The sequence below is a fragment of the Neophocaena asiaeorientalis genome, unplaced genomic scaffold (genome assembly GCF_003031525.2).
Source record: "Neophocaena asiaeorientalis asiaeorientalis breed wild unplaced genomic scaffold, Neophocaena_asiaeorientalis_V1.1 scaffold9, whole genome shotgun sequence".
Lineage (NCBI taxonomy): Eukaryota > Metazoa > Chordata > Mammalia > Artiodactyla > Phocoenidae > Neophocaena > Neophocaena asiaeorientalis.
In genome coordinates, this window is record NW_020171825.1 from 1,147,127 (window position 1) to 1,159,925 (window position 12,799).

General features: G+C 48.6%; 1 protein-coding gene across 1 annotated transcript in view; it reads left to right on the plus strand.

Moving 5' to 3' along the window:
• The window catches only part of ZIC5 (Zic family zinc finger 5), a 6,271-nt gene extending 713 nt beyond the window's left edge, over positions 1 to 5,558 (plus strand). The window contains 2 exon segments of the mRNA XM_024739996.1: positions 7 to 403; positions 5,116 to 5,558. Coding sequence (XP_024595764.1) covers positions 7 to 403; positions 5,116 to 5,558 — 840 coding nt within the window.
• The last annotated feature ends 7,241 nt before the right edge of the window (positions 5,559 to 12,799 follow it).

Sequence of the window (12,799 nt, forward strand, 5' to 3'; positions counted from 1 at the left end):
CACCCCCACCTCCCAGGGGCGGCCGGGGCCTTCCTGCGCTACATGCGGCAGCCAATCAAGCAGGAGCTCATCTGCAAGTGGATCGACCCCGAGGAGCTGGCCGGGCCACCGCCGCCCCCGCCCCCGGCCGGCGGCGCCAAGCCCTGCTCCAAAACTTTCGGCACCATGCACGAGCTGGTGAACCACGTCACGGTGGAGCACGTGGGCGGCCCCGAGCAAAGCAGCCACGTCTGCTTCTGGGAGGACTGTCCGCGCGAGGGCAAGCCCTTCAAGGCCAAATACAAGCTCATCAACCACATCCGCGTGCACACCGGCGAGAAGCCCTTTCCCTGCCCCTTCCCGGGCTGCGGCAAGGTCTTCGCGCGCTCCGAGAACCTCAAGATCCACAAGCGCACTCATACAGGTGGGTGTCTGTCCCCGGCCGCGCCGCCGCCGCCGCCTCCCGCGCCGCCGCCGCTTCTGCCGCTGCTTCTCTTCCTCCTCCTCCTGCTCGCCTTAATTTTTCCCTCCTTCTGCTGCTTCTCTTCGCATACGTATAACCCGGACATGTGACTTCTTTTTTTTCTCTCCCCCCTTTTTTTCTATGAATAAGTAATTCGATAGCACACACAGGCCCCGCGCTGGGTTCCCACACGGTGGAGTCTCCAGCGCTCCCGCAGCCCCTCCGCCGGGACCGGCAACGCGCTCCAGCCGCCGCCGCCGCCGCCCCGGAGCAGAAGCAGCCGCCGCCGGAGCAGGAAGGCGCCCAGGACGGTCGGCAGCCCCCTTCCGCCCGGCCCCGGGAACTTGGGGAGGGCGATGGGGAAGGAGGGCCGGAGCCGCCCCGGCGGCTCTTCCCTCCCCATCGGATGTCAGGCCCCGCGCGGTCGCCGTGCTCCAAAGAGCGGGCGTGCGAGGGGCGCGTGGGATTTGCTGCGGTATTGGGGCCGCGAGGCCCAGCTCGGTGTGGCCCCTCCTGGAGGGGAGAGGGGGCCCTGTCCCTCCGGGGAGGGGTGCAAAATGCGAAAGTAATGCGCCCTCGGGCTTCCGGGGACCTTCCCCCTACACACACGCACACACACCCGCCCACCGTTACACACCCCACAGTACACCTTCATGTGCACACACACATCACACGAACAACTTCACACACCCATATTCCCTCATACACCCCTCCCTCATTTCTGGAACGTCCTTGTGCCCTGATGACACGATCACACTAATTTACACACCTTCATCTACACCTATACGCACACGCGCCGTCACACAGTTTATCACACATGCCCTAGAGGGTGCTGGAGAAATTGGGTTCTGTCCATTTAAAGGAAGGTTCTCCTTGGAGGAGGACAGGGCGAGCTGCAGAGTCTCCAGCGGTCGTTGGGGCCTACCCCCCCCCCCGTGGTATTTGGAAGGAGACCCCGGCACTCTGGGGAGCCCTCCCGCCCCCACCCCGAGCCCTGCCGTAGGGGGTGCCACGGCCGCGGCCTGGGGCGTGGGATGTCGCCCGTGGGCCGTGTGGCCCTTGGAACAGACGAGCGCGCTGGGCAGAAGCGCTGATGAGCGCGAGCGCAGTCGGGATTTATAGGGACAGACAATATTACCCCTCGGAGGACACTTAAGTAGAGTTTACATTCAGTAATTACTTGGCTGATTTATCGGCGCGGCGACGAGGAGGAGGCAGCGCCGGGCGTGGGCCGCAACGCCTGGCCAGCGGCCGGGGCCGAGGCCACTGGCGGAGGGGTGAGGGGGATCTGCGTGAGAAGCCGGGTCCAGGGGCCCGAGGCTGGAGCCCCGGGCCTTGCTTCTGTCGCCGGTACCTGACAGGCCTCCTGCGGACTGGCTCGCTGACCGGCTGAGAGCGCGTTTTCCCCCGAGTTCCGTTTGCCAGCCCCTTTCTTCTCTAATCGGGATCAGTCGACTTAATGATTTTGCCAAAAGGAAGCGTCCCGCAAGGCTCTCGTAAAAACTCCCTGGCCCGCTAAGGCAGCTGCTGGCCCCCGTGCCCAGCACTTGCCGACGGGACGGGGCCTGGGGCTGTGAGCGGGGCGCGCGGGGCGCGGGAAGTGAAGCCGCCCCCAAAGGGAGCCCCTTAAAGCGGAGACCGCGACCTCGGGCCCTTCCCGCCTTTCCAGGCCTCGGAGGGGAGTAGATCATCCCTTGGCGGGCAGGGTGCTGCCCGGAGCTGAGGGCCGTTTCCGCCCGGGTCAGGCAAGGAACTGGAAATTGCGCGGCAGCTGACCGGGTGTCGGCTCTCCGGCCCCCGGGGACAGGCAGCCTCCCGCCCCCCTCGAGGGCGGGCCCCAAGGGGGCGTGCGCGCGTGCTGCCGGGGGCGGAGACCCGGGCGCCGAGGGAACCCGGGGCCGTTTTGTTTTCGGGTTCCTTGTGCGCAAGGTTGCATTCTCGCCTGGCTCGCGGCGGCTGCGTGGGCCTCGCCGGGTCCCTCGGGCAGGGATGGGAGCGCCCTCGCGTTGATGCTCAAACCCGCGCCGGGTGTTTTGGGCCGTCCCTGGGCTGCTAAGCCACTGAGCACTGTGTCCAGAGAAAGGCCAGGCCGGGCTCCCTGCCCCATCACAAGGCTCTCCCTTTTTGGGGGTTACCCGGGATCCCGGAACGGCTTGATCAAAGGGAATAATCCCCGGCCACTCCTGAAGGCCCATTTCCTGACCCACGTGTCCCCAATTCCATTTATAACCTTCCTCTGGGCTGGACTCGAGTTCTCACACGTAGCTTCCCTCACTCTCTAAAACTCTGTAAGTAGTTAAATTCTGACGTGACCCCTCTGTCAGAATCTGAAATGTAAACATTAGGGTCTCTCACCCTTTCTAGGCAGGGAGAATTTGCTAACTGCCCCCCTCCCCGTACGTAGGCCCCCCTGAATAAAATAGGCAATTCTATCACCCTTTCCCTTTTTTCTACTTTCTTCTTCCATCTCTCCTTTATCCCTGCTTTTCTACCTTTCTTTCCACTCCGTATCTGCCTTTTCTGGGTCTGATTCTCCCCCCCACGGTACGCGGGGCCTCTCACTGTTGTGGCCTCTCCTGTTGCCGAGCACAGGCTCCGGACGCCCAGGCCCAGCCGCTCCGCGGCATAAATTGTCAAAAACCAGCCGCTCCGTGGTGGGGGCGGGAGGGCATGTGGCTCACAGGCCCAGCCGCTCCGCGGCATGTGGGATCTTCCCGGACCGGGGCACGAACCTGTGTGCCCTGCATCGGCAGGCGGACTCCCAACCACTGTGCCACCCGGGAAGCCCCTGGGTCTGATTCTTAATGTTTCTCTTTCAACATGTGCAGTGGTGGAGCCAGCAATGTCCAAGTCGTTTATTCTGCACAATCCAAGATACTTGGCTTGCGCAGAAACATGAGAATTCTAAAAAGCAACATTGCACATTTGCATAGGGTGAATAAAATTACTTAAACCTCCATGTTGAAGAAAAGCTGATTATAATTTTTTTTGGAAGAATGCTATATTAAATTAGTATTATCCAACTTAAAGTGGAATGTAGAAATCGGGACAAATAACCAGTGTTTTGATAAAACTCGGTTAACTGTTTTTGTTGCAGCCCCTCTACAGAGAATTTTTAAAGGTTACGATTATCATTACATTATGTTGTGTTTTTCCCTCTCTTCATGGCCCAAGGCAGGAGGTATATTAAATAATATAAATATATTATAAATATTAAATGATAATATTTAATTTTGCTTTTAAGCAATATTTCCAGGTAGTATATGTTATATTCCAGGCATCTGAATACTTTCAGATGTGCTAACGTACTTTGGCATTGAAGCAATTAGCAATGATGAAATTAAAAAAGAGAAAATTACACTGAAATATTTGTACAGGAAAGTTCACCACAGAAACTTATGTACACTAAGCTGTCTTAATAGTTGTGTGGCTTTTTAAAAAATAAATTGTCAAAAACCAAGGAAAAGACCATATCTTGTGTATCACCAGAGTAGCTGCTGAAATGTAGAGAAATTCAACTCTATTTTTTAAATCATTTAAATATAAGGAATATATTTATTATACCACAATATGTATGAGATAACATGTTCAGTTATGGACTCAAATACATCAAGTTCATGGCTACTAAGGGGAGGGGGAAAATTCATAGTTACCTGCTGTCTTCCTGTTTCTGCTTTTTAATACCAAGGTGTAGTGTGGCTGCATATCTGCTCGTCTTACTGAGCATTTCCACTACCTGGACCTGGGGCCTTGTGTTGAAAGGCCCTGTGCTCCTGGGGTGGGTAGGGCAGCTTAAAGGGGCAATGGGCCCAGAGACTCTGGTAAACAGTCGATCTTTTTTGGTTGTTAAACAATGTTAGAATAAGAAGTCTGCTTATGCCATCAGGGGATGCCAGGTTCTGGCTGAAGCTTGTAGTCTTTATTAACGTTTGTTAAGGTTCTGTTCCTCTAGGGTCTCAACTGCCCAGCAAGTTGTGAGGAAAGCTGGTAGAACGAAGAGGGCAACAGCCTATTCTCTGCCCAGCTAGGCTTATAAAAAAAATCTAGTGGTGGGATCATGTTTTTCACAGATGTCTTTATTTCTGGAGAGAACAGGATTTTGGTGTATTTCCTTTCCTTTCCCATCAGTGAAATCCTGGGGAACACTCTGAAACAAAATGCCATTATTATAATTTTACTGCATCACCCCCAGTTTACTTTTAATTGAGAATATGTGTTTATCTTTTTTCTCTTTTTCTTACGGTCTTCACCCAAGCTGTGGCTTTGGAAGTATTTTATCAGCATTTATCTTGACAGGGGATCGGCTTGAATTTTTGTGTGTATAGACCCTGACGGGAACAAGGATGTGGGAATCTGGGTCCTAGCTGGATTTCAGTGTTAGAGCCTGGACCATGCTCTAGCCATTCTCACTTCGACCCCTATGGTACTTCGGGGTTGACATCCAGCCTCTCGCAAGCCCAGGTCCAAGGAGAGCCTCCAGGCCAGGGGACACCAGGCCCATCCCCGCAGTATCCCTTCCCTGTTGCATCCTGGAACATGGGAATTAGGAGTTAGACTGGGAGTTGGTCTTCAGGAGGATGGGAAGATGCATCCTCATGTCTGCTCTAAGATTTCTCTCTCAAGTGAGAGGTCTCTGAAAAGCACTTGTTAACCTTTCCTATGTTTTATTGCAGGGGAAAAGCCTTTCAAATGTGAATTTGATGGCTGTGACAGGAAGTTTGCCAACAGCAGTGACCGAAAAAAACATTCCCACGTCCACACCAGCGACAAGCCCTACTACTGCAAGATCCGAGGCTGTGACAAATCCTACACCCACCCGAGCTCGCTGAGGAAGCACATGAAGATTCACTGCAAGTCCCCACCACCCTCTCCAGGAGCCCTGGGCTACTCATCGGTGGGGACTCCAGTGGGTGCCCCCTTGTCCCCTGTGCTGGACCCAACCAGGAGTCGCTCGAGCACTCTGTCCCCTCAGGTGACCAACCTCAATGAGTGGTACGTTTGCCAGCCCAGTGGGGTCCCCAGTCACCTCCACACCCCTTCCAGCAGTGGAACCACTTCTGAGTCTGACGACGAGGAGATGTACCGGAACTCTGAAGGCGTGCGGACCATACATTAGATTTTATTAGTAATAATAATAATAAGTACAATAATAAGTGGGAGCCCTTGGACCGTATCCTAACCTGAGACAATGCCGAGGCTGAGACAAACTCGTGACTCAGACTTGCCACCGGGTCTAATTAGCCCTATTTATTCAGTATGAAACCCTATGGTGTTTGTACATTTAATTAATTTAATTAAGATATTTGGGTTTTTTTTTTCCCCTTAGAAAACAAACAAACAAAAAAACCCAACCAAGCTGGACTTGTGTGTTGCAGGGGCACAGGACTGAGAGCAGGTTGTACCACATGGAAAATGAATGGAGAGATTAGTGAATCAAGACACACACTGCCAATGCCATATATATAGTTTTTACAAGGGTGAGAGAAAGAGCATTAAGTCAGAACTCAACACAGCACCAAGGCCCTTTGCATTTCCTGGAGTGCCTCACGAACGCCTTTGACACCATCGTGGGCTTCTCTGGAGCCTCTCTGCCTCCTGCTTGGGCCCTAATTCTGCAAAGGCCTCTTGATTGTAAACCACACACGTGCTGCATTGCCAACAGATCTTGGACTGTACCTGTGTCCAAAAATATTTGTAAAAGCCCTTTAAGTTCTAATACTTGTAATTTTTAACTTCCACTCTTTTATTCCTGATCTCACCTTAACACAGTATTTTTATACAGGATTACTTCTTCAGTACCCTGCTTGTATGGTTTTTTTTTAAAAAAAGATGCAGCAACCTAGTGTATCTCCATATATTGTGCTACCGTGATTGTTCCAGCAACAGTGGAGAGAAGAAAAAGCTGCTGCGGTAGACAACTGTGAAACTGTGATATTTTATAAAATAGAAGAAATTCAAGTGCTTTCTTTTTCCTCTTTTTTTTTTTTCATCTGGAATCTCAGAGCCTGCCTCTTTACTCTGTCCAAACTTCTTATGTAATAAAGAGATTATGTTTTAGATCATAAGTTCTTTGGGATGCCAAAATTAACAGGCAAGTGTAAGGAGGTGTGATGTTGGCAACATGCCTATTTTGGGGGGAAGGCTGTTGTTTTACAAACAGGGCAATCCCTCTTTTATACTGTTGTATCGACCTTTTAAAAAATCTTTACTTTTCAGTGCTGGAAGTTGCATTTTAATGCATTTTCTTCCACCTGAGCACTCGGAACTCTGTCCCACTTGCAAATGACAATGTATGATTTACATGAAAAGAGGAGAGGGAGTTGCTATACATATTAAAAATTTTTAAAGGTTTATAGTTACCACCAAACACTGATGAATGTGTGACCTTTGCCAGAGCTGTCAAGCTAGGACAAAAAAGGTCAAGGACCTAGGACAGTAACTCTTAGTTTATTTTCGGTTGGTACAACACATCTCGTGTGCAAAACGTAGTCCATCATAAACATGATACAGATATACTAAAGAGCACTAATTTATCCTCAGAGACCCTGAAGACACCCCCTTCCCAGGGTTTGTAGAAATTTGTTTTGTGTGCTGTGAGTGGTTGATGTACTCTTGTTGTTAATAACTTGTATGTGAACACTCTTTGTACAGTTGAATTAATTTATTTTCAGACACCATCCTGTTTTTTTCCTGGAAGAGTTCAGAGCACACCAAAGAATTATATTATACATTTTGGTGAAAGATTGTCATTTATGATCTACGATTTATTTTAAAAAAAAGAAAGAAAATGGGAAAATATATTTTTAAGCTTACTTGAATGAACAACGTAATGTGAAAACCAGGACTCTTCCTGCATGTCTCTTCTGCATTGTGTTGATGAGATTATATATAGTTTATAGGTATATTCTATTGCTAGTACAATGCATGGTGCTGTCACTTTGAAAGCCTTTCAATGTTGTCTTCAGATTGTTACGGTGAATATGAAACATGCAGACCCTCCTTTATAAAGAAAAAGACCATAAAACTTGAATATAAAATAATTCTACATTTTTAAAGTTTATTTGATTTTCATATTCACTTTCAAAGCTCTTTCAAATAGACAAAATAAGATGAGGTATGAACTTTGGGGGGATAATTTATGTATCGTAAACTTATTCGAACAAAATATTCCTGATTTATAATTTGTTTTATTTATACAACTTTTTCAGTGGTAGTTTGCACTATTCTTTATTATGCTACAGGTTTATTTATTATGAAACAAAGGAATATGTATTTTATGTATTTTGCCATGCATTGGTTAACCCTCTGCCACAGATTTATTGGTTCCTGATACACCTAAAATAAAAACATAAAATGTGTACCTCCAATAGAAAGCAAGAATAATTATGAAGTAAAAAATTTAATAAAGGTATTCTTCATATGTATTGCTTATGTTTTACGTGATGGCACATCTCTGCCATTCTCTTCCAGACAGAACGGGTTGCTCATGTAGTAATCAGAAGGTTCTCTTCCCTTGATCTCTTTATTTCTTCACCCTCCCCAAGCAGTGAAATACTTTAACAGCTTGGTCTAATTTACAATCTAATCTAGAAAGTACAGTATATTTATGAAGACTAAGCCCTGCAGGTTGCACAGAATGGTAGCATTCATTTGTTAAGATTAGGAATGTCCTTAGTGATCCTAATCAGTGGAGAGCTGAAAAGCAAATTTTACTATTTCTTTGCTGCCCAGCCTCTAAAGAAAACGGGTAAAAAAGAACGAGGAAAAGATAGAGAAAGGGACAGTGAGACGTTTCCAGACACAAAGAAGATGAAAGCAGAATCAAGAGCTAAGATGGGTATGGAGTTAAACACATCCTGAGTGAAGTTGTGTAGTGGGCATCAAACACCTCGTGTATCAGGTGATAGGATCAGAACCCAATTTTACTGTGGTTTATTTGGAAGTTGAGTGGAGATAAGTAACTTAGCGTTTTGGGGCAGGTGTTATGGAGAAATGAGCTTCATGGCAACAAAATGCCCAAGTGGCTTAAAGTAATGCCATTGGCTATCCACATAAACAAGGCTGAACACTTGCTTGTTTTTAGGTTGGCTGATACAAAGCTGATAAAAGGCAAGTAGTTAAAAACAACTGGTAGTGATGTCAAAAAACAGTTCTCCAAAGGGTTATAGCGGTTTTTTAAAGTCAGGTTTGTTAAATGTAGTAAAGGTGAAACGGGTTGCAAAGGGTTGTCTGAAGCCAGGTGACAATAACCAGCACACGAAGGAGAAAAACACTCGTAAACGGAGGCCCCAATCGATGGGAAGACTTAGAGCTCTCTAATGAAGATTCTCGTGAAAAGAAGGGTGACACAAAGCCACCAAGACATGAATCATTCATGGGAAATATAAAAGATAAAAGATATCTGACAATGAGCAGAACCTTGTATAGCGTGTATAAAACAAGTTTCCCCTTCTTATTTTCTGCTTTAAAATGCACAATCTCCCACTCCCAGCCTTCTCTGTCCAGAGTCTATAGAGTTAAAATTGACCACTGCTCGTCCTGCCCCACTTCAAAGTAATTTAGTCCAGAACGGAAGGCTTGGCGCTTGGACAATCTTCATGGTGTGTTAAGATTTCTATGGCAATTGGCAAGCAAGACGTTCCCATCTGAATATGTCTCAAAGAAAGCCACTTATTGACACTAAGTTGGCTATCATCAAAGACTTCATCTTCCTAGGCAAAATGTGGCCCTTGGGGCCCTTGCAAACACTGTTTAAATCATCTACCTTTGTTTTCCAGGCTAGGAGGATCTTCAAACACATGATTATTTGTAGTTTATGTATATTTTCCCCCATTCAGGATGTTCTTTGGTAAAACTAATGCTCCTAAAATCTAAAGTATTGAGAAAGAACTTGAGGGTGGGAATTATATTCTTTTAAGGAGTTGGAGATGGCCACACAAGAGGGATAGCCCTGGAGACAGGAAAAGAGGAGGCCCAAACTCCTTGAAAGCTAAGGCCCAATTATCTGTGACATTGCAATTTTGCCATTTATATATTGTATTTTGTGGAAGCTTTTGGAAACCACAGTGGTCTGTCTCTCTATCTGTCTATCTCCCTATGTATCTGTCTGTCTATTATTTATCGTGTGTATCTGCCTATCTCCACCTCTGTGAAAGGGGACAAGAGATGTTCACCTGAAGTATTTGTTATTCCAGTTTGGCTAGGAAGTACAACTGGGGAGGGGGCTGCGGAGACAATCTGATTTCTCAAGTGACCACTTTAAGTCAGAGGAAAGGAAAGCTGAACACGGGAAACAAAACAATCCAGACACATAGTAATACTTTCAGCCTGTCACATCACACTGCCCGCTGGCCCAAACACCCACCCGTAGTCTACCAAAATAGACTCATGTCCAGGAAACCCACCCTTCCAGGGCTGTAGGGTTGGAGAAGGAGGCCCACGGTGAGACGGCCATGGGGTTGCCAGCACACTTGCCCTCCCGTGAACAAAAACTCACAGCAACTCATACTCTGTCATCCCCACCCCTACGCCCACGCACAAACACTCAGGAGCACACATTCACACACACCGCGAGCGCCTAATCCAGCACGGAGAAGTTCAAAGGCATGTTCTTTGAAATTCAAAGTACTGCTTTTATGGTACATCCACACGGAGCGTAGGCATTGCTATGGCAATGGGCAGGGCCAGGGGAGTCTCTGGCAGAGGGTCCGCAGTGATTCGAGACACTCTATTAAGATACAGTTGCAGTGACCTTTCCTTTCACGCCAAGTTAGCTCAGTCGATTTTCACCTGATCAGAAATATATATTACATATCACATTACATATATGTAATAGTGTATGTATTACGTGAAATACATGTGTATGTCCTTCCATCCACTTTTTGTTAAGATTCCCCCTCAGAACCTCCCAGCTTGAGAGAAAGGAGAAAGAATGACGAGAGGAGGAGAGAAAGGCGAGTGGGGATGGGGGTCAGTGATGTCAGAAGAGGGGGGAGAGGGGCAGGAGCGCCCCAGCCCCAGTTCCTCTTCCTTCTCTCCCCACCTAAGTACTTTTATTTGCAGAGCGATTGTTCTTTGTTTATTTAATACAAGTACTGTGTGAATGGTGAAAAATAAACACGATGAAAAATAACCAAACAGATGATTCCTCCGAGTGAAAAAGCCCGGACTTAATAAAAGTGCGAAGCAGTCACCGCTGAATGAGAAACCCTTTGAAGTGGAACTTATTATAGGAGGAATACTTCGGGGTTGCCTTAACGACGCCGCTGAATCGAACGCGCTCGCCTTTGTCAGCGATTTGTTCTCCTTTGCTGGGGTGCCCGGAGAAATTACTTACATGGGCTGCCTTAACATGCAGCCTGCAAATCAGTAACTTTGCAGCTCAGACTTGCAGACGCCACTAGGCAACGGACAAAAAGAAGTCAGGGGGAATCGCACCAAGCTTTCACGCCGAGTCTCCGGGGATGGGGGAGCACGGGCGTGTTGGGGACGGCAGATAAGAAGTTGTCTTACAACTGGTCCCCCGCCCCTCACCGGGGCTCCCCACCCGCACGCCGACCCGCGAGCCTGGGCCGGGGCCTCGGCCGCCCGGCTTCTCTCGGAGGCAGGGGAGGCTCCGGTCTCTCCAGGGCTCTCCAGTGAGGGGCGCTCTTCCGTGCGCTGGCCGGCCGCGGGACGTTCCCAGCAGACCCGGCCATATTTAATAAGGGTCGTTTATCACCCAGGCGCTTTGAAGGGTCGCCTCCAGCCCTGTGCCCATTAGAAAGGCGGAGGTGACATTTAAACTCCGTTTTCAAGGATCGCGGGGGGATTTCCATGAAAAGGCAACTCGTTTGTCTTATGAGCCTGGAAACAACTCCCTTCTCGCTCCTTTTGACCACATGGCATAACTCAAAAACAATAGTTCAAAAGTGAAATGGCATCGTGGTGTTCACTCGGAGACAGGCCCCCATCTAGCACCAGAGAAAAGAGGTAGTCCGCAAGACAATGTGCTTTTTGTGTCCGACTCTGTCACAAGAACTGTGTTGTTTGCTTTGGGGGCTGCGCCTGTTATACTTGCCTGAAAGTGCTTGTGTTAAACAAGAGTTATAAGTCATCCAAAACAACAAACATTTTGATTTTCTTTGCCTAAAGGGCTTTCCCTGGCTATGGGCACCGTGAAAAAATAATGTCCTTGCTGAGAAAGGAACACCAGTAGTAGCATTAGAAGCGGGCGCATTAAATATTGAATGACACGGGGAAAAAGAGCTTGTCGAGGGGCACTCAGCCTTAAAGTCTTTCTTCAACTTTGTCTTCGGTGGCTGCTGGACTAGTTAAGATGGTATTAATTAAGGCAGCTTCGGATGCCGCCGAGCCCGCCGGCCCCTCGGCCACGCTCGGTCAATGGGCCTGTGTTCCCGCTCTCTGCCCACGCGTTGGCTGAGCCGAGTGCATATGTCACTTCTCATTTGGAGGCTGAAGAGAAGGGCCCATCCTACATTAAGGGCAGCAGGATGCAGGCAGCAGCAGGCGTTAAAGAAATACCAGGGGCTGGGGTGAGGGGAGGGGAGGCGGGAACAAAATGGGAACATCTGCCCTGGGCCGGGGAGGAGAGCCCGCCGGCGTGCACTGCTTTGGGCACATTTTGGATAGTATTGTTTAGCAAACAAGGGCCACGCGGGACTCGCTGGGCTGGAACACCCACTCTGTCTCGTCTGCTCCTGCGTGGGGACAATTTAAACCCCAGCCCTGCAAAAATCTATTAGGTAGTCTGGCGGGGCGTTATTTTACAAAGGGAGTAGCTTCTACAAAGAAAGACAAAGGCTTGGCGCAAACCGGCTTCTTTCCTGGCTTCCTCCAACCCCCTCATGTCCCTTCACAGATCACAAATAAAGCCCAAAGGGCCTCAGCCAAGAACCTCCCATCCAATTTTACAGACGGTGAAACTGAGACCTCAGGCAAGACTCAGAGATTTTTGTCAGTTTCCCAGCGAAGAGTGGGAAGTTGAGACCTTCACTGAGACTGAAGACCCAGACAGGGGTGGAGCTCTGTTTAAGGGTGCCAACAACCACGCCAAAAGATCCCCTTCTCCCCAATTCCAAGCATTTGATTCAAAATCAAATGGAAGTTGGTTTCAGCAGCTGGAAATTCCTAACATTAAAAAAAAAAAAAAAGGAATGAAGCTTACTGCCAACTAACTGTGGCATAAATGCAATGCATGCTTTAAGAAACTCTCTGCTAACTATCAATTCTTGATGAGGAGAGACAAGACTTGGCTGGATAGAAGGGTGCAGAATAGGCTGGCTGATTGATTTCTGCAGCCAGAATCCCCCATGGGAGCCCCTGTCTCCTGGTGTGGAGTTCCAGATGGACATGGGC